The sequence below is a fragment of the Diceros bicornis genome, chromosome 14 (assembly GCF_020826845.1).
Source record: "Diceros bicornis minor isolate mBicDic1 chromosome 14, mDicBic1.mat.cur, whole genome shotgun sequence".
NCBI classification, from domain to species: Eukaryota; Metazoa; Chordata; class Mammalia; order Perissodactyla; family Rhinocerotidae; genus Diceros; species Diceros bicornis.
Genome location: NC_080753.1, coordinates 33,045,872 through 33,068,025, shown reverse-complemented (window position 1 = coordinate 33,068,025; position 22,154 = coordinate 33,045,872). Strand labels below are relative to the sequence as shown.

General features: G+C 54.3%; 4 protein-coding genes across 4 annotated transcripts; 2 read left to right on the top strand and 2 right to left on the bottom strand.

Annotated features, from left to right (window-relative positions):
• Positions 1 to 962: 962 nt before the first annotated feature.
• On the top strand, positions 963 to 10,277 carry LY6G6F (lymphocyte antigen 6 family member G6F). The gene is made up of 6 exons (XM_058554748.1): positions 963 to 1,017; positions 1,517 to 1,846; positions 1,929 to 2,192; positions 3,181 to 3,336; positions 8,536 to 8,667; positions 9,765 to 10,277. Exons 1-6 carry the CDS (start codon positions 963 to 965, stop codon positions 9,989 to 9,991), a joined length of 1,164 nt encoding a protein of 387 aa, XP_058410731.1. The 3' UTR covers positions 9,992 to 10,277.
• On the bottom strand, positions 10,270 to 14,829 carry LY6G6C (lymphocyte antigen 6 family member G6C). Its single transcript, XM_058554754.1, has 3 exons — positions 13,519 to 14,829; positions 12,019 to 12,129; positions 10,270 to 11,548 (listed from the first exon to the last, which is right to left on the bottom strand). Exons 1-3 carry the CDS (start codon positions 13,715 to 13,717, stop codon positions 11,337 to 11,339), a joined length of 522 nt encoding a protein of 173 aa, XP_058410737.1. The 5' UTR covers positions 13,718 to 14,829; the 3' UTR covers positions 10,270 to 11,336.
• MPIG6B (megakaryocyte and platelet inhibitory receptor G6b) lies at positions 14,434 to 18,134 on the top strand. The gene is made up of 6 exons (XM_058554750.1): positions 14,434 to 14,990; positions 15,131 to 15,475; positions 15,633 to 15,732; positions 16,097 to 16,137; positions 16,272 to 16,351; positions 16,480 to 18,134. The coding sequence occupies exons 1-6, from the start codon at positions 14,930 to 14,932 to the stop codon at positions 16,582 to 16,584; spliced, it is 732 nt and encodes a 243-aa protein (XP_058410733.1). The 5' UTR covers positions 14,434 to 14,929; the 3' UTR covers positions 16,585 to 18,134.
• A 325-nt stretch (positions 18,135 to 18,459) lies between these two features.
• DDAH2 (DDAH family member 2, ADMA-independent) lies at positions 18,460 to 22,071 on the bottom strand. The gene is given in 11 exon segments (XM_058554749.1): positions 18,460 to 18,778; positions 18,962 to 19,111; positions 19,648 to 19,740; positions 19,742 to 19,768; positions 19,944 to 20,017; positions 20,145 to 20,244; positions 20,363 to 20,389; positions 20,391 to 20,588; positions 20,590 to 20,613; positions 20,615 to 20,731; positions 21,572 to 22,071. Coding segments are annotated over 10 exon segments (861 nt in total). The 5' UTR covers positions 20,666 to 20,731; positions 21,572 to 22,071; the 3' UTR covers positions 18,460 to 18,661.
• Positions 22,072 to 22,154: the final 83 nt, after the last annotated feature.

Here is a 22,154-nt window from a genome sequence, read left to right as displayed (position 1 = left end):
CCCCACTAAGGGTAACCACTATTTTAATTTCTAACCTAATAGATTAGTTTTGCCTATTTTTGTACTTTGTATAAATGGAATCATACAATACGTACCCTTTGTTTCTGGCTTCTTTCACTCGTTATGTTTGTGAGATTCAACCTTGTTGCTTGTCATTGTGGTTTGTGCATGCTCGGTGCTGTCGAGTGTTCCATTGTGTGAATATACTACAGTTTATTTAGCTGTTATACAGTGGTACATTAGATACAGTCTTTGGTATGCATGGAATATTTCATCAAAAACAATTTTAAAAATAAATAGCCTTTAAAAATAAATAACATTAAAAACTATTAGAGCTACGTGAAGATGTGCCTTGAGAGTCCTGCCTGGGGCAAAGGGATGAATCAGTGAATTCTTCAAGCCCCTGTTATCCTTATCCTTGAGTAATAACTTAATACACTCATCAGGGGCTCTGGAGAGGTCTGTGGTGTGACAGGCAGCCACAGGGAAAGTCATTCTAAATCATTTATGGAGTACTGACTGGATGTGCAGTCTCCTGCTGGGTTCCAAGGAGACCAACATGAAGACTCAGCTACTTCCTTCATGGCCAGCATCTCTTAGGGGTGGAGGAAAGAAGAGAGAATGTACTTCTAGACTGACAGGAAGTGGACAGCCATGACCCTTCTGCGCAGGCGTCATAGCATGGAAAGACTTTGATCTGAGTCCCTCAGCTGAGCAGGAGTCAGAAGGGCGAGGAGGTCGTCTTCAGAACTGCCTGGACTGGGTCTTTTCCCCCTCAGGACAGAAAGGTTGTGGTCACTTTTTCCCCAGTAGACATGCAGCTGGGCTTTATCTCCCCAGCATTCCCATCCCCTCCAGAAGCCCATGTCACTCCAGACCAGGGAGTGTGGGCCTTTATCTGGGCTCTGTTTCCTCCCTGGGGACATCAGGTCCTGGGCAAGAGAACTTGGCAAGCTGTCCCCATGGCGGTCTTATTCCTCCTTCTGTTCCTATGTGGGCCCCCTCAGGCTGCTGCAGGTAAGGAGCAGGAGGTGGGGGATTCGTCAGCTATTCGCGAGGCCGGGAGGGACTGCTGCTGTTTCTCCTTCAGAGCGTGGGGAAGGCATCTGACTCAAGAAGATAAATTTACCCCAGCTGACCTCCCCCTGCCTCTAATACTGGGGAAGACCCAGAGACAATCAAGGTCCAGGTCATGTACAGTTTCCTTTAGAACATAAGAACGGATAAGTAAATGCTTCCAGAAAAGGAGAAGCAAGAGTAAGAGATACAGGCATTTGGTGCCTATTCCAGCCCTTTTTCTCTTGCCCTCAGATTTCCTCATTCACTGGGGGAGAGGGGAGGAAAGCCCCTACCCTCTTTTCTCCACTTCACTTTTTTGTAGCTCTCACTTGAGAAATGTGCTCAGCCAGGCAGTGCTGGGGGACCTCAGAAGGGGAGTAAGCCAGGGGTTGGAGGATGAGTGGAGGGTTGTTGATCTGATGGAGGTCTCTGGCCTCACATAACCCTCTCCCCACAGACAGCATCCAGGCCATCTATGTGGCCTTGGGGGAGGCAATGGAGCTGCCATGTCCCCCACCACCCACCCTGCATGGGGACGAACTCCTGTCCTGGTTCCGCAGCCCTGCAGCAGGCTCCTCCACTGCCCTGGTGGCCCAAGTCCAAGTGTCCAGGCCAGTCCCAGGCCCTGGGAAGCCCAGAAGGGAATCCCGGCTCAAACTGCTGGGGAACTACTCTTTGTGGCTGGAAGGTTCCAAGGAGGGCGATGCCGGGCGGTACTGGTGTGCTGTGCTGGGTCAGCAACACAGGTACCAGAACTGGAGGGTGTATGATGTCTCCGTGCTCAGAGGTGAGTGGGAGCATGCAGACCAGGGGGCACTAGGGGCTGGGAAGCCCAGGCAAAGAACTGAGGGGTCCCTCTCTCCCCACAGGATCCCAGTTATCTGCGAGGGCTGCAGATGGATCCCCCTGCTCTGTCCTCCTGTGCTCTGTGGTCCCCGCCAGACGCCTGGACTCCGTGACCTGGCTGGAAGGGAAGGGTCCTGTGAAGGGCCATGTACAGTCCTTCTGGGGCGATGGGGCTGCCCTGCTCTTGGTGTGTCCTGGGGAGGGGCTTCCTGAGCCCAAGGGCCGTAGACCAAGAATCATCCGCTGCCTCATGTCTCAGAACAAAGGGGTCAGCTTTAGCCTGGCAGGTAAACTGAGGGAGGATATGGGAAGGGATGTTGCCTCTGGCACATCCTGCACCTGCTGCCTAGGGGAGGAGGTGAGATAGGAGGAGAATCTGTTATTGGCCAGGTCAAGGTGGGTGATTTCTTAAGGAGCAGACCATCGCCTATAGGAGGAGGGCTTTTTTCTCATTGACTAAATCCATAACAGAGAAGGAGGTTGGGTAAGCCAGCTATCTGAGGGAATAGACAATCAGCCAAGAGGGAGAAGGATTCTGGTGGGATATACCATTGTTTAGAAATAGGGTAATGTATGGTTTTTGTGGCATATCCCATAGCAGAGAGGAAGAAAATAGGAATTATTGCTGAGGGAGTTGTCTTTTGAAGAAAGGATATATGCAATGATGTTATAATGGCCCATTGATAGTGAAGGCAGGAGAAAAAAATATAAATGTTTTACAATAAAAAGTCTATTATTCAGAGAAAGAATGCTACTGGATGTAGAATAACTCATTTATAAGGCAGGAGGGAGGAGCAAATGGCCATTATGTTGGTAAGCAAAGGCCGGTTAGTGGGCAGTGACTGGGTCTTATTTCTGTCTATGTCCGCAGCACCTAATATGGTGCCTGGCATGTGGTGGACACTCAGCGAATGCTTATGGAGTGAATGAATGAAAGAATGAATAAATGGAAGGCACTTTATTTTTTCTTGAAAGGGTGAATTACTATGAAGGGTATGAGGAAAAATCACAGTTATGGCTGGTGGTCTGCTCTGGAGTTAGCTGTCCGCGTATGGGCAGGGGATCATTGCCATTCTCTATTGATGTTGGCTCGTGGAGTCAGGGTGAGAGGCCTGGAAAGGGGCAAAGTGGGGTGGTGGATATTGGGGGCGAGGAAGCTTATGAAGTCTTTTGGAAGAGCCCACCAGGCTATGGGGGGAAGCCTCTCTTTGGGGCACAGAGACAGACCCCCTCACTGCCTCCCTCCTTATCCCTTTTGTCTTGCCCTTACTGCAGCCTCCATGGATGCCTCCCCTGCCCTCTGTGCCCCTTCCACGGGCTGGAGTGTGGCCTGGATCCTGATGCTGTTGCTCACAGTGGGCCAAGGGATTGCCGTCCTGGTCCTCAGCATCATGCTGTGGAGGCGGAGGGTCCAGAGGGCTCAGTGCAGAGGTGAGTCCCTCCCTCCCAGAGGGAAAAAGAGCATGTGGGTGCGAGGTAGAGGGTTGGGCTCACATCTTGCCTCTACACTCTGTCCTCTCTCGGGGAGGAGGGTGGTAAGGAATATAGCTCTGAGTTATCTGATGACTTCTCTGCCGCACCCCATATGGCTTCTTCTTCCCAGATGCCTCGATTCTTCAGTTCAAACCCCAAGTCCAGGTCTATGAGAACATTCATTTGGCCCATCTGAGGTGAGGAACAACTAGGGGGCGAGGCATAAATCCCAGGGGGACTGGGGTTGGGGTGGGGACGGGGTGCTGGTTCCTGAGGAGGTGGAGAATGGAAATATCTTTAATCTGTCTTTCTGCTTCGCAAAAGGCCACCTGCCCCCAAGACCAGATGATCTCGGTGACATCTGCTGGGAAGTGTGACCTGCTGTCTCTCTGGCCATCTGGCACCTGAAGGACTCCCTGAAAAACCTTGGCAAGGGGGAAGGGGCTGAGAGTACTACTTCATAGTCCAGCTGGTGTCCAGCTGGTGTCCAGTCACCAAGCTCTATGTGTGTGTGTGTGTGTGTGTGTGTGTGTGTGTGTTGGGGGTGGGGGTGGGGCCGAAGGAAAGAAGAAACATTATTCAGTGATGTCACCTATGAAAAGGTGTGGTCTCCTGTCTTGTAGCAGCCAGTGGGGGGTGGCCCTGAGCCCGCAGTACCTTGGGATTGAGGGGAACCTGATGAAGCTGGCAGGGGATGAGGAGGGTGGGGATGGGCAGAGAGGAAACAGAGGGATCCAGAGACTTGAGCAATGGTGGAGAAACAGTTATGGGGGAACCACAGGACAAATGGGGGAAACTGAAGAAAACAGAAGGGAAGGAACTCAAATCAGAGTAAGGGAAGAGGTGGACAGAAAGAGACAGAAAAATGGAAGCACACAGTGGGAAGATTGAGGGACAGAGAGAATGGAAAGAAGACTTAAGTGGCCTCTAAATTAAGCCAGACCTCCCGCCCCGACCCCTTCTCATCCTTACAATGAAGAGAAGTTGAGAAAGAACAAGTACCTTTAGTCAGACCCCAGACATCCTCAGATGAAAGGAGAGGGAACTGAGTTAGGATGGGGGTACCTGGGCTCAGCCACTACCACGGGGTACCCTCTTATCCTAGGCACCCCATCGTGGCATCCAGAGCAGTGAGCAGTTTTTTGTTACCCTGACATCCTGGGAGCCCCTGGAGTCACACACTGTCTCCCTGTGCAGAGGGAGTGTCCACAGCAGGGGGTGGGCGGATTTCCCAGTAGGGTGTGTAATCGGGTTCTGCGTGTCTGTGAACCATGGACAAGTCTGGGCTGGTGAAGCAGGAGGGGGCATTGATGCTCCTAACTCGTCCATTCCCCAGTCTCAGGCAGAAATGAGCTGGACTCCAGCCACACCCTCACAAGCAACTCCACCAGGCGCCCTTTTGTGTATCTGCTCAAGCTTGTGCCTCACTGGAGAAAGGCTTTCTCCGAAGTCTCGCCTAAAGCCTTCACGCTGTAGTGGCTTAGCTAAGCTATTGGCAAGAAGGACACAAATGACACAACTAGGGAATGAGGTGAGAGTTGTGGTTCAGCTTCCAGCACCACAGCCCAACTCACCAAGCAGCTCTAGTTTGGTTTTAGAGAGCACACACACACACACACACACACACACACAGCAGTGTTACCAGACTCTCAGATAGCACTTTTATTAAATTTACTCTTCATAGTTCCCCAAGCCCTCCTTCCTGAGTTCCTGACCTACCAAATTAACCTTTCCTAGCAAGACTCTCCTCCTCACCATACCTGGTGCCCCTTCAATCCCTTTGCCTGAGACCCATAGCTCCATCATATGCCTGCCTTGCCAGAGACCTGGGGCTGAGACAGGGCATCAGCAACAGGCATCTGGAAAAGACAAAAGACATCAAACAAGTGTTCTTAATGAGGCTGGGCTCTGGGCAGGCGCCTGTAGGGGCGGGAGGGGTACCCATAGGAGTCAGGTCTTGGGAGGGGTCTCTGAAGGTGCTGGGCCAGGGATGTGAGGTCTCTGTACAAAAACAGTTCTTGGGCGTATCTCAAAAGTGTCTGTGCAGATGTTTCCAGGGCCGTAGTGATGGCGGAGGAGTCCTGGGTTGAGGGCTGCAGATCTCAAGAGGCTAGTGGAGGAGGTGGCCTCCCCAGGTGAAGCTGGCCACGAGGAGGAACAGAGTGGTGAGGAGGGGGGTGGGGAGCCACTGCAGTGTGGCGGCCACCTAGCACAGGTCCTGCTCACAGCAACGGTACCACAGAGCGTAGGAGCGTGACCAGTAGGTGGCATGGCCTGGCAGAGGGCACCCAGTCCTTGGGAGGCAGCCTTTCTGCTCGATGATCTCACTCTGCTCTGTGGGACAAAAGGGGAATGCTGAGGCAGGGGCGGGAAGGAGGCAGGGGCTATGGACAGCAGGAAATGCAGGATGGATGGAGGTGGGGAACGACCTGGAGAAGGGCCATTGGACCAGAGTCCTACCTGAGGTGCCAATACTGATGCCACAGGCTTCATCATCCTGACAATCAGTGGGAACAGGGTAGCAGGGTTTGGCGAAGCTGCAGGTGTAACAGCGGAGCCACCCCTGGGCAGGGGAAGTGGTGAGATCTGTGGGGTCGGTGGAGATGGAGCAGAGAGGAAGGGCAAACAGGTCGGGTGAGAGGCCAAGTCCAGATTCGGGACAGGGATTCACGGGACAGGGATTCACAGAGCGAGGTGACACACAAAGTGGGGAGAGTGGAGAGAGGGAAGCAATGAAATGGAAGGAGAAGGACACACAGAAGCAGAAAAAAAGAGACAGAGAGGAGAGGGGAGACAATTCAGGAAAAGAGAAAGACACAGAGGCAAGAGAGATACAGGAATTGTGAGATGCACAGACGTGAACAGAAGCCAAGAGATTCAGAGATGATCATAGAGAATGACATAATACAGCCGGGGGGTGGGGGGTGGGGGTGCGGGGAAGCAGTGAAGAAGTTAAGCAGATGGTGCCAGAGACAGATGAGAAAATAGGAACTGACATTGACCGAGGGGCCCAGCAAAGAAGCAAGAGGTGAGACAAGGGACAGGAGACAGAGGCTTGTCAAAGATGCTGCAAGGAAGAGACAGTTACTCTCAAATGCCCTTGAAAGGAAACTTTTCCTGTTGCACCTGATCAGGCTGGCCCAAGGCCATTCCCAGTAGCTCTTCTTTCTAAAGCTCCCAGAACTCTCTTCTTGGCATCTCTCAGTCTCCTCTCCCCACCAGCCTTCAGGCTCCTCCACAAGCCCCTGCCCCAGCGCCTTCCCCTAGGGCTGGGCTCTGGGCAGGTGCCTGTAGGGGCCCCCAAGATTCCCCAGCTCACCCTTACCCAGTGCCCCACAGAGAACAGGATGCAGAGGAAGGTGCTGGAAGAGCCCATGGCTGAGCCCGGGATTCTGGAGTCTGAGGGAATGTGATCTGCACCCCTAGAACCTGAGAGTTGGAGAGTTGGAGCATCAGAGCCAGACAGGGAGGGACCAGTAAACAAACACACCTAGGGAGTGAATCTGGGAGGCAGAATGGGGACCAGATTCACCAGCCTGAGCCACAGGGCCCTGGCCCTCTGCTCCTGTGCCCCCGCATCTCTCACATCCTCCCTGTCCCCTACTTGAGTCTGCTCTTGCCTTGAGGGTCTTCTCTGTTCTCTCAGTGTCTGTCTCTGTTACTCTTAGCTGCATCTGCCGCTCCTGAGTTGTGTCTGCCACCTTCCCTCCTACTCCTCGCCCTCCCTCTGCTTGTCTCAAGCTGTTCTCTGCTCTCTCAACTCTCTCCCTGTCTTTGTTTTCGCTGTCTTTTCCCCCTCTGTGCCTTTAAGTCTCTCAAGGTCACCCTCCTAAACAGCCCTGGCCCAGATCTGTGTGAGGTGGTGGTTAAGTGTGACGTTTGAGTGTGGAATCAACAATATTCCCGCCCACCCACCCACACACGCACATGCAAACAAAGCCCAGCTGCCTAAGGGAGGACCCCACCCAACTTCAGATCCCTTTGATTCCCTCAAGCCTCAACATTCCTACCCCATAATTATCCCTCCCAGCTTTACTACCTTGGAGGAAAGAATCATGGGTGGGGACAGAGGGCCGGAATGTGTTTCCACCAGGGCAGGGGGAGGTGGTGAGGGGGGTCAGAAATACTAGGAAGGAATGCAGGGATAAGATTTAGGGGGGATGGTAGAGTCTGGAAGACTGGAGTTTAACAGATTGGGGAGGAGGAGAGCCACATCTGGGGAATCAGGGCGGGAATGTACCAGAAGGAGTAAGACTGGGGGTGAGGGTGGGGTGGGACAGAGGAGACACAGGGATCCATGGAGCAGCAGTTTTCCAAAACTTTTTTTATCTCAGGACCTCTTTACACTCTTAAAAATGACTGAAAACCCCAAGAGGGTTTTCTTTGTGTGAGTCATATCAATATTTACTATATGGTAGTGTTAGAAACAAAAGAGAACATTTTAAATAGGTTCACTTAAAAATAAAAATAATAAACCTATTGCATGTTAACAAAACATAATTTTGTGAAAAATGACTTCTTTCCTAACAACACAGTGAGAAGAGTGGTATTGCTTTACATTTTGGGGAATCTATTTAATGTCAAGCTTAATAGGAGATGGCTGGTTTTTCATACCTGCTTCTGCATTCAGTCTGTTGAGATATGTTGTTTTGGTTGAAGTACATGAAGAAACTCCAGCCTCACACAGATATGTAGTTGGAAAAGGAAGATCATTGAGGACCCTTTGAAAGGGTCTTAGGGACCCCCAGGATTCTGGGGTCACAGTTTTAGAACCACTGCTGAGGATGGAGGAGTTTGGGGACTCCAGAGGATGCTGAGAGCTCTCTCTCCCCTGGGGGCCCCTCTCTGTCCCCATTGGGGCCCCCAGTGCCCGCTGGGGGAGACTCTTTCCTCCCTTTTTATTGCCCTATAAAGCCCAAGGTGAGGGGGATATAAGGCTGGCAGAGCAGGGCCGGGGAGGGGGGTGGGTGGGAGGGAGAGGCGCTACTGACACAGGCAGACACAATGAAGCCCCTCGTTGTTGGGATGCTGCTTGGCACCCTGCTGGAGACTGCCTTGGGTAAGGAGGCAGCCCAGGTGGCTCTCACACAGGCTCCTTCGCCTCTGCCAGCTGGTTCCCCTGAGAGCCCAGGTCCAGCGCCTTCTCTCTCCTGCCAGGAAACCGCATGCGGTGCTATGACTGCGGTGGAGGCCCCAGCAGCTCCTGCAAAGAGACCCTGACCACCTGTGGTGAGGGTGAACACTGTGGCTTCCTGGAGCACAAACCCCGGAGCAAGCCATCTGGAAACTGTGAGTCCCCTCTTCCCTCAGCCCTTCCCTGCTTCCAGAACCTTCCAGGCTCAGTCTGGCTCTGGGCAGATGGTGCCGCTGTCAGAGTAGAGCAGTCTGTAGCCCCTTCTGGCTCCTGGCACCGAGCCCTTCAGAAGCCTGCTGTCCGTGTGGTCCCACCTCCCTCCCCTTCCTACTCTCTCTCTCTCTCCCTCTCTTTCTCTCTGTCTCATCTCATAGGCCCATTCAGTCACAAATGGTAGGAAAAGCTCTGTCTCTTGAAGGCAGTGTCCAAAATATTAAATCAAACTTCAACTTCCAGGTGTCAGCTAAGGAATAAGGAAGTATGTGTGTATGTTTTAATTTTTTATTTTGAAATAATTTTAGATTGACAGAAAAGTTGCAAAAATAGTACAGAGGGTTCCTATATATCCTCCACTCAGCTTCCTCTAACATTAACATCTCACATAACCTTAGTGTAATTATCAAAATCAGAAAATAACATTGGTATAATACTAATAACTAATCTACAGACCTTCTTCAATTTAGCCAGTTGTTCCACTCACGTCCTTTTTCTGGTCCAGGACCCAAACCAGGATCCCATGTCTTCTTAGTCTCCTCCAATCTGTGAAAGTTCTCTCAATCTTTCTTTTTTTTTTTCTTGACCTTGCTGCTTTTGAAGAGTCCTAATAAGTTATTTTGTAGAATATCCCTCAGGGGCCGGCCCCATGGCACTAGCGGTTAAGTGCGCGCTCTCCGCTGCTGGTGGCCTCAGCAAAAAGAGGAGGATTGGCATGGATGTTAGCTCAGGGCTGATCTTCCTCACAAAAAAAAAGAAGAGTGTCCCTTAGTTTGGCTTTATCTGATATTTTCTCATGATTAGATTGAAGTCATGAGTTTTGGGCAAGAATGCCACAGAAGGGATGTTGGTTCTTTTCAATGCATCGCATTGGCGGTTCGCAATGTCAATGTATTAACTTTGATCACTTGGTTTCAGGGAGGTGTTTTTGGAGGGGGCAGAGAATCCCTTTGGGGTCCTTGAAATCACATCCACTCTATCTCAGAAGGCAAATCCTCAAGCTAGGAGTCCAGCACCCCAGTCTCATTCTCTCTCTCAGCCTCAGTGACTGTGATTCATCACCATCCAGCCTGCGTGGCGGCCCATCATTGCAATCAAGTGAAAACAGAGTTGGTGGGAGATGTGACTTACACAACCCACAGGGACTGCTGCGTCGGAGACCTGTGCAACAAAGCTGTGGCAGCGAGCACTGTGGCCCCGGCATGCATCTTGGTCGCAGCAGCCAGCGCCCTAGCCTGGCTCATGCCAGAACTGTGGAGAGGGTAGTGGGAGTAGGGGAAGGGAAGGGAGCAAGAGAGCAAGGGAACAAAGGAGATTTGAGGTGAGAAGACAAACACTCTTCTGTGAACCATTAAAGTCTATTGACAAGTCTAGAGCTGACTGGAAAATTCCATCTATCTTTTGTTGATGGGAGAGCTGAAGGAGTAATATGGGGGCATCCAGGCTCTAGTTTGGAGGTTATCAAGCCTCAGTGGACTTAGTAACACGGTATACTTCTTAACCAACTAAACCCCAAAGGACAGTGGAGAATCTGCCCTAAGTGACTCCTGGATCCTGTTGCTAGGGAGAATCTTCCTTAGCAGAGAGGATCACTGAGGGGAACAGGCTCTGGGCTGAGAGGGGGTCACCAGGACCAATGAGCCTAGTTGTCTGGGTTTGTTCCCCTTTCTGCCATTTGTAACTTGGCTCCCAATATGGCTATTTTGAATTGAGAAAGGAAATGTAAGCACTGTGATAAGAGGGTTGTTTGGTGGTCCACTTAGTAACCAGGTTGGGGGAGGCCTCTGACTCTAACCTGAGGGACTGAGGCCTGGAAAGAGGGTCCCAGGTCCTATCCCCATGCAACTCGCCTACCGTTTCTGGGGAACCCTCAAGCCAGGCTGCACCGCCTTCTTGGCAGTACATCAGAGGTGTGGCCTAAATTTGTGATAAGGATTGTTTCTCCAAACACTGGGACCTGTGTGCCACCCCCAGACACTGGAGAGGAGGATACAGGAGGCCTGAAAAACCTGTTTCTCCATTTGCCTCAGCTCTGCCTGCCAGGGAAACTCCCTGAAGGATTCTTGGATGAGGGAAGGAGCTGAGCGTGCTACTTCCTGGGAGGGGGCCTCTGACAATAAACACACAATTAATCAGACACAGACATTTATTACTCAAAATGGAAAGAGGTGGGCATGGGGATGGGGTACGTATGGGAGCCAGAGTTTGGGGAATCAGCCCCATACAGTAAGGTCATCAGGTCCCTTCTGGGAGCCTTCATTAGGGACAGGACAGAAGCTCCATTTCAGGCCCAGATTCCAATCCCTCCCCAACTAGGGCACAGTAGAGTGTGGGAGGCAAACTGGGGAGCCCTTCTAGGGGCCAGTGGAGGATCTGGAGTGGTCTGGGGGGAAATGGGAAGGGACTTGGGAAAAGCAGACTGGAGGGTGTGGAGTGGAAGGATGGAGAGGGAGACCACTGTCTAATTAAAGAAATGTGATGGGTCTGGAGAAATGCTTTTCAGTGCAAAGGAAGCGAGGGAGAAACTTGTGGGAAGCCTGGGGATACGAAGACACAGGGAGAGAGGCTCAGGGTGAGGCAGGTGGGAGGAAGGGCAGCCATGGAGTGAGTCTCAGTGCAGTAGCCAGAGGCCAAGCCCAGCCAAGGAGGTCAGGACAAGGGCCAGGGCCGGGGTGGGCCGGGGGGCCAGGCTATTGCAGTTGTCCTTGTTGCAGCAGGTGGTGTTATAGGTCAGGCCCAGCTTGTGGCTGGTTTGGTTGAAGGCCTCCCGACAGGGCTCTTCTGGTGTGCCACAGCGAAGGTTGGAGAAAACCCACATCTTACCTGCGGGTAGGAGTGGGCCATGGGGTCAGCCAGGATGGGCACCTGGCAGGCCTGTGTCCACCTCCCCAGCCCATGCACCCACCCAGGCTTTCTTCCTTCCCAGCTCTGTCCCGGCCCTCCCCTTCTTTATCTCTTCTCAGGCTAGTCTTCCTCCTGTACTTCCTTACCCCGCCCCCTAACCCCAATTCTGGTCCTATCACTTGCTCACTGTGAGGCCCTGGACCTGTTACTTTCTTTCTGAGGCTGTTTCCTCAGTGTAATAATAGCACCCACATCATAGGGTTGTCATGAACATTAATTGCAACAATCCATGTAAAGATATAGAATGGTGCCTGGTGCATATTATCCTTGGCCAAATATTATCATTTCTGTAATTCTCTGTTCCATCTGTCTTAGCCCCAGCCAGGCCTCAGCCCCAGCCACACAGTCTCCCACTGGTCCCCTCTCCCCACTAATGACGAGGATGTTACCAAGGTACACATTTGTTGTCAGGCATTGTTGTCCTGGTTCCAGGCGGCAGGACTGCCGGTCCACACAGCCCAGCACAGGGACCTTGTAGCAGGAGTGACAGCGAATGTCCGCTGGGAAGACACAAGTCAGGCTGAGGTGATGGGGTGTCTGACTCACCTGGAGACTAGCCAAGCTGGGGGGTAGGGTGGAGAAGAGCAAATCAAGTAGGTGTTCTGACCTGTTTGGCCTGGTAGGGACAGAGCAGGTGAGTGATACAGAAAAAGTAGAAGTGGGTGAGGGTGGAGTTGCTGCTCTGTGAGTGGCCCATACCCTAAATATCTTCCTTTACTCCACCCCATTTGGGAATGAGTCAAGAAAGGCAGAACTACCAAAAAAACAGGGGGCTGGGGATAGATGGAATGTGAGAGTACTGTGGGGAAAGAACAGAGGAGGCGGGGGAGAAGATGAAGGAATTCAGAAGAGGTCACAGATGGAGACTTGGAACAGGAAGAAATATTACAAATAAAAATCATAGAGGTTACAACACTTGCAGAAATGGCTTGGAACTTGAGGCTGGCAAGAAAGCCACCTGTGGTCAGCTTTAGCAGTTTAGTCTTCACCTCCTGGGGCTGCCAAGAGCATGGGAAGAGGAACCAGACCTGAATGGAATCCTCTCACCCCAGCAGCTCTCTGACGGAAAGGAATAACATCTGGGAGACAAATCATCAGATTCCGTCTGGGCATCTTACCAAAATGGAGAGGGTGGGTGCAGAAGGTGGCACCCCCAAAATTCCTGCCTCAGCTCATTCAAGGTTTGGTGAAGGAGGGGTTTGGTCCAAGGGTGGAGGACCCTGGCCACTGCACCTCAGTGAAACCCACCTCACCCTGGAGGTGAGCAGCCCTAGCATTCCCTCCCTAGAAGGCTGGGAAATCTCTTTGGTTCCCCGGGAGGCTCTAAGAGGTCACTGGAACCCTCCAGAAAGCTTGTGTCCCTAGCGGTATGCACCCCAGGGAGGAGGAGGGGGGAGCTACGAAAGGCCACTGCTTGAGGGACTGAGCACAAAGTCCCTGATGGAGTATATGGGGAGGGTGGGGTGCAAAAGAAGCCCCAGGTTGGATGCCTAGGTTTCTGGGAGGACACCCTGCTGAGTACAGGTAGTGAGAGGAGAAAGCAGGTACGCTGGATCCTGGAGAGTTTTGGAGTGAGGCTGGCAAGGGAACTGGATAACAGATTTTCCAAGAAGTTGGAGTGGGGAGGAGGGGACTTGGAGCCCTGGCAGGTTAGAAGAGGGGGTCTTGGAGGTGGGGAGGAGTCTGAAGGATGGAGACATGAGTCCTTGAGAAATGGAGCAAGAACCCTGTCACAGGGAGGCCTGGTCCTGGAGGCACAAGATTGCTGAGCCCGTTGGGGCCAGGGGTGCTTGGGATCCTGAGTCATGAGTAGTGCAGGGCAGTGGGTGAGGCAGGGTGTAAAAGTCCTGACCAGGTGAACCAGGTCCTTGGGGCCCCTAGGTGCTCACCTGAGACCCAGCAGAGCAGAGAAGACAGGGTGAGCAGCAGAAGGCCTTTCATGGTGAGGGTCCTGATAATGGTAGCAAATGCAGCAGCTGATAGAGCAGATTTTCGGGGATCTGGCTCTGAGAGTTGAGTGACCTTTTTGGAATTTATATTCCCAATAGTCCCTCCCTTCCTTGCCTCTGGTGGCCCCTCCTTCCCCATTTACACAGCAGGACCAGAGGAAAAGACCAGGGGTAGGGAGGGGCTAAGCAGGACTGGGTGGGGGAATGGGGATGGGAGAGAGAGGTAGGGGAGGGCACTAGTGACCAACTCCATTTGGGTTCTTGGTTTCAGGCCAAGACACCCCTCCTGGCTCCCAGCTGACAGCCCTGCCTGCCCAGTCCTCTGAGGAAGCATCACCAAAGGCCCCTGTGATGTTGCAGTGGCCTTGGCAGCGGCTGCTGGTTCCTGGGAAATGGACAACGGGGTGTGACCCAAGCTGATTGCCAAATTTGGGTCCCTGGGGGGCATTGGTAGGGGTATGTGGGCAGAAATTGAGGATGGAAGGGGCCAAATTAATCTGTGTTCAGCCCTCACTTGGTCTTCCCAACCCATGCTCAGCACAGGATGAAAGAGTAGGATTTGTGATGTCACCAAGGGTTTCTGTGATGTCATAGCAGCAGAGGCATGGGCGGAGGCTGCCTGCTAAGGAAGGGCTGCCTTAGGCCCCCTGAAGGTTCTCCGGCCCTTGCCCTGGCTCCACTTACGCTTGGCCTGGCCTCAGTTGCTCCAGTCCAGTGAGGGCAGATGAAGTCCTGGGTGTGGAGGCGTGCACCCGCTCCAAAGCGCCTCCCCAGCCGAAACCAGCCAGTTTGGGTGGGGCACTGCAGGCCTGGAGGGACAGCATGGGCACAGGGAGGTGAGGTAGGAGCTAAAATAAGAATAGAAATAGTAATAATGATGAGAAGCACTTAGAGCTCCTATGTGTCAGACATTGTTCTATGCCATTTACGTATTACTTCATTTAGTTCTCACAATACTCTATGAGGTAGGTGCTTTTATCCCCATTTTACAGATGAGCAAACAGGCTCAGAGAAATTAAGCAACTCACGGACACTTTGCAGCTAGTAGATGGCGACATCAGAATTGAAACTCAGACAGCCGGGCTCCAGACTTCATGATGCCCCTGGCCACTGCTCCGCTGCAGGAGTCCCAGTACGCAGGAGCTTAAAGTATGCGAAAGTGTTTGTGTAAAGGGCCGAGCATGAGTTTTAAGTGAGCATTGTTTGAGGGCTGTGAGCCAGAGGGATCCGGGCCGCTGGTGGCCCCGCCCCGCTCTTATCAGAGCCCCCAGTCTCCTGTCCGCCCTCCCCCAGTTTCCCTCCTGTCTCCTCAGCTGATTCACTTGCCTCCTCTCCCCACCACATCCCAGCAATGGCTCTGGTTTTGCAGCTGTTACCGCTGCTGCTGTCGAGGGCCCAGGGGGACCCCACGGGTAAGCCATCCCTAGGAAAGTCCGGATGGGCCAGGAAAGACTGAGGCAGGGGGAGGGGGCACCCGGGGCTTTTGAGGGGGGAGTGCGCGGTCGCCTCCCTCTGTGGACTTGCCCTAACCACCGCCCCCGGCCTCCCCTAGCTTCACTGGACGGCCGCCCCGGGGACCGGGTGCATCTCTCCTGCGGAAGCGTCTCGCATCCCATCCGCTGGACCTGGGCGCCTAGCTTCCCGGCCTGCAAGGGTCTGTCCAAAGGACGCCGCCGGATCCTGTGGGCCTCGTCGAGCGGGACCCCCACCGTGTCGCCCGTCCAGCCCTTTGCTGGCCGCCTACGTGCCCTGGACCCTGGTATCCGGCGGCTGGAGCTGCTGCTGAGCGCTGGGGACTCGGGCACCTTTTACTGCAAGGGCCACGACAACGAGAGCCGTACGGCACTTCACGTGCTGGGGGACGGGTCCGATTGCAGGGCTCCGGGGCCTACCCAAGGTAGATCGAGGCCTTCGCGCAGAGAAGGACTTAACTCAGACAGACACACACTCTCGGGAGGGAGGGAAGACGGCCTTGGCTGGGGGTTCCTCAGCGGGAGAGCTAGCTCCCTGTCCTCGCACTCCTGACCTCGACATCCACCACCACCCCTCCACAGTTCCCCCAGGATCCGTGTATCCCCAGTTCGTGATCCCGCTGCTGGGCGCTGGGCTGGTGCTGGGACTCGGAGCGTTGGGCGTGGTCTGGTGGCTGTGCAGGTGAGCACGAGGGGCGGGGTCTGGCTTGAGGGGTCGTGACCAGAGGCGGCAGGGACAGGACCAGAACCTTCGCAGAGAAAACTTGTAGGTATCTGGAGCCCCGGAGTGTGGTTTGAAGAAGAATGCTGGAGGTCAGAATGTGGGGGCGAGGCCACAGGCTGGTGGGTGGAGCCTTGGCTAGGGAAGTGAAGCTAGAGGGGGCAGCAGGATCTGAGCGTGGGCGGAACTATCTGTGGGGGTGGAGCCTAAGTTATTTTGCGGGCCAGAGCCTGTAAGTTCCTGGGTTGTGGTTGGCGCGGTCCGCGGCCGAGAACAAGCGAGACAAGATTGGTGGCTCTCAAAGACTCTTATACTTCCCTTACAGGCGCTCGCCCCCGCACCCGCCTGGACAACTACCCAGATTTGGTGAGACAACGTCACCCCATTTTCCTTTTCCTACCCGCGCATTCCCCACCCCTCAATTCCTGAGTCTGAGCCCTTGCTGGGAGCAGACAAGTTGGTCTTCTCTTAATCCTTCAGCTCTGTCCCCCCCCACGTAGCTCCACTCGTGAAAGCCGAGCCCGAGAGGCCAGTAAAGGAGGAGGAGCCTAAGATTGCAGGAGATCTGGATCAGGAGCCGGTAAGGGCTTGGTGATGGGAAGGCGCTGGCCAGAATCCCTGAGGAAAGTGGACCAAGAAAGACAGAGGCCTGGATCTCCAAGGGAGTCAGACTTCTGAGACCCTCCTGCCTTCCTCCCCACCTCTCAGAGCCTGCTCTACGCAGACCTGGATCATACCGCCCTCAGAAGGCCCTGCCGGTTGTCCCCAGTGGTCTCCAGTGATGCCTCCACCATTTATGCCGTTGTCGTTTGAAGGGAAGCCCTTACTCCAAACCTCACAAGCGGGGGGGCTCCCAGCTCTCCATAACTCCCATCTCCTTCTTGGCCCCTCACCTGGGAAAGGCGCCATGGGGTAGAAATGAGCACTAGACTGGGAGTCAGGAGGCCTGGGTTCCAGGCTATCTCTGCCACTGATCTGGCTCCTTCTTTACCTCCATCTCTCCTATAACTTCCATGTCTCCTCCACCAGCGGTGTTCTCCCTAAACCCGATCAAGCCCTGTCTCCCCATCTTAAGACATCAACTCCTAGATAGTTGCCCAGTCTCTTCCCTTCCCTCCACAGTCAGGTTCTTTGAACCAAGGGCCTACACTTGTCTCTTCCATTTTCTTCTCCTTCACTCCACTCCCACTGCTCATCTGCTCTCCATGAAGCGGTCAGTGATGTCCTAATGGCCACAACCAGTAGACATTTTTTAGCATACATCTGGCTTGGCTTTTGATTACTCTCTTCTTTAAGCTGTTTTTCTTTTATGCTGGTGTCTTCCTTCTGGACTCCTCTTCTTTGCTCCCTTGCACCCATTCTAGGTTTGTCCTTTTCTTTATCTGCCTTCGTCCTCTTCTGGGAAGCTGTCATCCACAGCCAGTCCTCAGTCCTCACGGCTGCAAATGACACCCAGAACTCTCTCCAGCTCAGATCTCAGTTAAGGGATTTCTAAACTGTCCCTCAGACATCCCTGCCTGGCTGGCCCTAGGCATTTTGCATATAGCACATCTGGAACCCAACTCATTATCATCTTCCAAGCCACTCACTTAATCCTCCTCTGCATTTTCTCTTGATCAACCCAGTTGCCCAAGCCAGAAACTGAGAGTCATGCAGATGTCCTTCCTCTCACTCCCACACAATGAACCAAGTCCTGTCTTTATTTTAATGTCACTGTCAGATCCACACCCTTCTTCACGCCTAGTGCCACCACCTGAATGTACTCGCCTCATTTCCTCTTTGGGTTACCCGTAGTGTCACCTCATCCTGCCCTTGCCCTCCTCCGTGAAGCCAGAGAGATCCTCCCCAAATGCTCACCTTCTCTTGACAGCCTATATTTCAGAACTGAAGTATTTCTTTCCTTAACCTTCAGCTCTGGGCCCATGGACCTTGGTTTTGGGTACAAGGTACTACAGTGCTCTCTGTCTACTCTCCAGGCTTATCTCTGTCTCTCCACATGCACACAACATGCCAGCCTTGGAGAAGTTCTCCCCAGGCCCCAGCTATACCTTTGCCCAGTGCAATTCTTTCTTCCTGAGTTATGCTTTTCCCTCCTCCCCACTACCTTCCTGGCTAATTCTTATTTATCCTCAGGCCTCAGTTCAAGTGTAGCCTTTTCTGGGAAGCCATACCCTCTTTGCCCACCCTGCATACATTTTGATGCCCTTATTTCTCTCATAGCAACAGTGTCCTGTGAATTGTTCCATCACGACCTCTATTTCAATTTGTAAGAAATTTTCATGTACTGTGAGTTCCCTGATATCAGGAGACTGACCCTTTTTATATCACTGCTAAGCCTCAGTAAATGAGTGAATGAAAATGAATGTCCCTGGAAGTGTCATTTCTTTCTCTCTATCAACTACAGGTCGGCTGGTAATGTACCAGTCTCAGAATCATCTGACATTTAGATAAATCCAGTGAGCAATCCACAAATATTCTCTCTTTGCCTGTACATGTTTCCCACAATAGAAATTCTATCCTGTCTATCTAGTGCCCAAGCACCTATGACAGGGCTGGGCCATGAGTCAGTAAGTGCCTAATAAGGGGTTATTGAATGAAAGAGGCCTCCTTCCCACCACGGACCCCAACCTCAGGTTTCAGCCTTGCCCCAGTCCCTCTGCCTCAGTAAAGACACCAGCCACAGCCCAGTCTAAAAGGTCAGTTCTATTTTATTAGCTCTGGGGAAGGACTGACTCAGGGCATCTATGCTTTTTCCCACACTATGCCCTCCCCCCATCTTGGGGCTCTCTCCCCACTACCACCTATTCACCGGCATCTATGTAACCTTCCTTCCCCTTCTGCTCCCTATGCTGCCCTACCCCTGGCCAGCCAGGACCCCAAGGCCAGGCCCTCAGCTGTGGGGGCGTGTACTGAGCACCAGGCAGAGGGAGCTGAGCCCAGCGCCTGCCTTCTCCAGTTCCGAGCAGGACACAGGTACCAGGGTGACATCAGAGAGCTTCTGCAATGCCTGCAGGGAGGACATGGAGTGCGAAGAGTGGAGTCAGACCCCGAGGCCACAGCCAGGCCCCGCTTCTAGCCAGCTCAGAGTGGCCCCACCCAGGCTTCTAGAGAAGGTACTCCTCCTTCCTACCACTAGGAAGGCCTGAGATTCCTTTCTCTGGTTGTTGTTGGGGCTCCTGCTTTCTCTCACCTCCTGGCTGTTGGGCAGGTCTCCGCCTCCACGGTGCAGGAGGAAAGGGGGCACACCCGGCAGCCCAGGACGCAGAAAGAGACAGTCAGCGGCAGCGTCATCTGGGAGGGTCAGGGAAGCATAGGGGTGATCCGTCAACACTGCCATTGCCTGGGGGAGAGGAAAGAGGAAGCATTCAAGTCTCAGAGCCGGTCTTCAACTGAGTCTGGCTGCCTTACCGCTCCTAAGGGCAGTAGAATACTTTGTGGAATAATGACAGCAAGCACATAGAGCTTACTATGTGTCAGGCACCGTTCTAAGCACTTTAGTACCTTTGCTAATTTCTACCTTGGACTCAAATGCAGTTCTTTCCACCTGTAACCCTCTTCACCCCTTCTCCAGCCCCCACCTGTCAGTCCCATCCTTTAAGTCACAGCTTAGATGCCACCTTTGGGGAGTTTCTTGAAACTCAGGAAGACGGTGTTAATCACTCCTGTTCTGCAGTCTCCCGGCTCCCTGTCCTGCTATAGTAACTTCTCGTTTTCTCACGTGTTTTCACACTAGACGGACAGCTCCGTGAGGGCAGGGGCTGGAGCTAATTTTCTGAGCTTCCCAGCTTCCCAGCTCCCCGCGTCGCCGGCCCGGAGCCACGCCCATTTTCCTGGGCCGCGCTCCAACTTTCCTCTCCAAGCCCCGCCCCTCCTCACCCTGACAGCCTTTTGCGCAGCATCGCTGCTGCCCGCCACCACAGTGCGGGGTCCCCCCATGCCGCAGAGGCCGCGCAGGTGGGAGGGGCTCGAGGACCGGCACTGTGGAGACGGCGAAGTCCTAGGGGGAACAAGGGAAAGTATTCAGGGACGCGGGAGGGGCGAGGGGATACCCTCAAACACAGGCTGCTCTCAGCCTCCCCCTCCTCAGCCCCCCTCCTCAGCCCCCGCCCCGCCCCTCCGACCCCCATCCGCTCCCCCGCTCACCCCACCCAACGCTGGTCCCCGCTCCTCACCCTGAACGTGTCCGCCACGATCTCAGCTCCTCGGTGATTGGTCCACTTGGAGAGGCCTACGAAAAACTCCCGGCCTGAGCCCAGGAAGGCCGCGGAGGTTTGAGGGCGGAATGAGTTAGAAACTAGGCCCGAGATGGCCCAGTCCTCCCTAACTCTGCTTCCATGTGCCAAGCCCCAGGGATGCAGGCACCGCAGCCTCACCGGTGAAGAGAACATCAGTGCCGTCCAGCGTCGCGTTCTCGTCCCCCATCTCCACAATTCGGAGCCCCAGGTCCTGGAGGGCTTTGCGAACTCCATCGACCTTAGAGCAGAAGAAGAGAGAGCAGAGTTCAGACATTCCCCACCCCCAATTCTTCCCTAAAGCCGCGGACGTCCAGATCCTCCTTTTCCCCTACCCTCATCCACGCCCTGGCGCTCACCTCTGGCCTGCGGGCGGGGCTCCAGGGGCCGCGTGATTAGGGCCGTGTCCCCTTGGATCACGGGCTGGTGTCACCGAGCAGCGGGTCCCAGCGGCAGCGACTCTTCAGGAGGCAGTTCTAGCAGCTGCAGCCCCAATCGCTGCCTCAGTTTACCCCCCAGCACTCCGTGCTCCCTCTGAGCTTTGGCCAGGTCCAGAGCCGGGAGGCCAGCCCCTGCACCCTCCCCCCGACGCCAGGCTCTCCGGGACCCCCCCGGATCAGGGCATGGGAGCAGCGGCCCAGCCCCTCCCCCGGCGTCCCCATCCCATTCACACAGACGCCCCCTCCGGCCGCGCTGATTTCTTAGTTTTCTCTTTTTACTTCACCTGTCTGGGAGAAGAGACAGAAAGGAGGGAGGCAGAGAAAGAGACATGCAGAGAAGGGCGTAGGGGGGTGGTTAAGAAAGCCCGGGTCTTCCTCCAGCCATCTCCAGGCGCCCCTCCCATTCCGCCCCACCCCCTCCAGACCTCCTCTCCTGCCGACCCCACTCCACCCCGCACCCTCGCGGGTCTGCTTCTTTAGAGGGAGTCCGAGGAACAAGTCCGGGATCCCTCATCTCCGAAACACCTGTTGCCCCTGCTTGGGGGCTTAATGAGGTCCCTGCCGGGCGCCCCTCTTGGCAGCCGCTAGGATGCGCTCACTCCCCAAAAATGCAGCGGCCCCGCCCCCTTAACCCTCAGCTGCTCGCTGCCGTAGGGACCCGATGTGCGGCGAGGGACCCACAGGGGTTATGGGACAGGAGGAGACAGCTGGGGGGAGAGTCAGGGCCTGGGGGATGGAAGTCCTGGATGTCCGAACGAGAAAGAGAGAGAGGGGCAAGGAGGGAGGAGTTAGAGACTAAGGAGTTAAACATCCTCTCTCCACCCCGGCCGGTCAATCTGCCCGTAGCGCGACCCAGTATAAACCAGACCGAGTCCCGGAGGACTGGGAGAGGTCTAAAACGAAATCCGAGAGGCGGGGAAACGGGGGCGTGGTTCCGGGGAACGGGCGCTACTTCGGGCTCCAGGACCCGGTTCCCTGGTCTCCCGGTCCACCTTCCCCAAAGTCCATGCCACTCAGCTCCGCACCCAAATGTCGACCCACGCACTCTGTCTGGTTCAGGCACGGGCCCGGCACCCCCAAACTCCGGCCTCTACACGGTCCAGGGGACACCTCCCACCCCAGACTCACCTCCAGCGGCCACCCCCACTCCTGCCGCTCTGTGATTTTGGCTGGGGCCCCACCCCCTGAGGACAGAGTTGGTGGAGAAGAGTCCTAGTCTTCAAGCCTCGGGGACTGGAGCTTTGGCTTTGTGGGGTCCCTGGGTAGGCGAGCTCAAGTACTACGGTGGGGCGGGGGCGCGACGGTCTGGCGGCTCCGGGGCATTGTCTAAGCGGGACGGGGCGGGGCTCCTCGAGGTCACACCCATTCCGCCCCGCTATGCCGCGCCCACTCCACAGGGACTGCGTCCCCCTTCTCTAAACTCGGCCCCGCCCCGCGAGCGCTGCCCAGGCCCACCCAGATCTGGCTGGCCCTGGCGGCTGGACTGCAAATGCGACATGGATGTAAAAACAGCGCTATGGTGGACCGGCACTAAAAATGGCAGCCCCACCACAAGCACCTCTCTCCTAAATTCCTGGCTTCTGCGCTGAGCTCAAGGTCACTGACCCTACATTCCTTGTTACCCACACTTCAAGTCCTCTTTGTGTAAAAACGACACTAGGTTTTCATTCTGTATTTTATTACTGAAATACATTGTCCTACCCACCCCACC

Coding starts and splice junctions, on each gene's coding strand:
- LY6G6F (XM_058554748.1), top strand. CDS start 963: ATGGCGGTCTTATTCCTCCTTCTGTTCCTATGTGGGCCCCCTCAGGCT. Junction 1,018..1,516: donor GCCCCCTCAGGCTGCTGCAG/GTAAGGAGCAGG, acceptor CTCTCCCCACAG/ACAGCATCCAGGCCATCTAT. Junction 3,337..8,535: donor CCAGAGGGCTCAGTGCAGAG/GTGAGTCCCTCC, acceptor CTCTCCTGCCAG/GAAACCGCATGCGGTGCTAT.
- LY6G6C (XM_058554754.1), bottom strand. CDS start 13,717: ATGGGGAAGGAGGGGCCACCAGAGGCAAGGAAGGGAGGGACTATTGGG. Junction 12,130..13,518: donor TCTGCTCTGCTGGGTCTCAG/GTGAGCACCTAG, acceptor GTGTCTTCCCAG/CGGACATTCGCTGTCACTCC. Junction 11,549..12,018: donor GACAACAAATGTGTACCTTG/GTAACATCCTCG, acceptor TCCTACCCGCAG/GTAAGATGTGGGTTTTCTCC.
- MPIG6B (XM_058554750.1), top strand. CDS start 14,930: ATGGCTCTGGTTTTGCAGCTGTTACCGCTGCTGCTGTCGAGGGCCCAG. Junction 15,733..16,096: donor GTGGTCTGGTGGCTGTGCAG/GTGAGCACGAGG, acceptor CTTCCCTTACAG/GCGCTCGCCCCCGCACCCGC. Junction 16,138..16,271: donor TGGACAACTACCCAGATTTG/GTGAGACAACGT, acceptor CCCCCCACGTAG/CTCCACTCGTGAAAGCCGAG.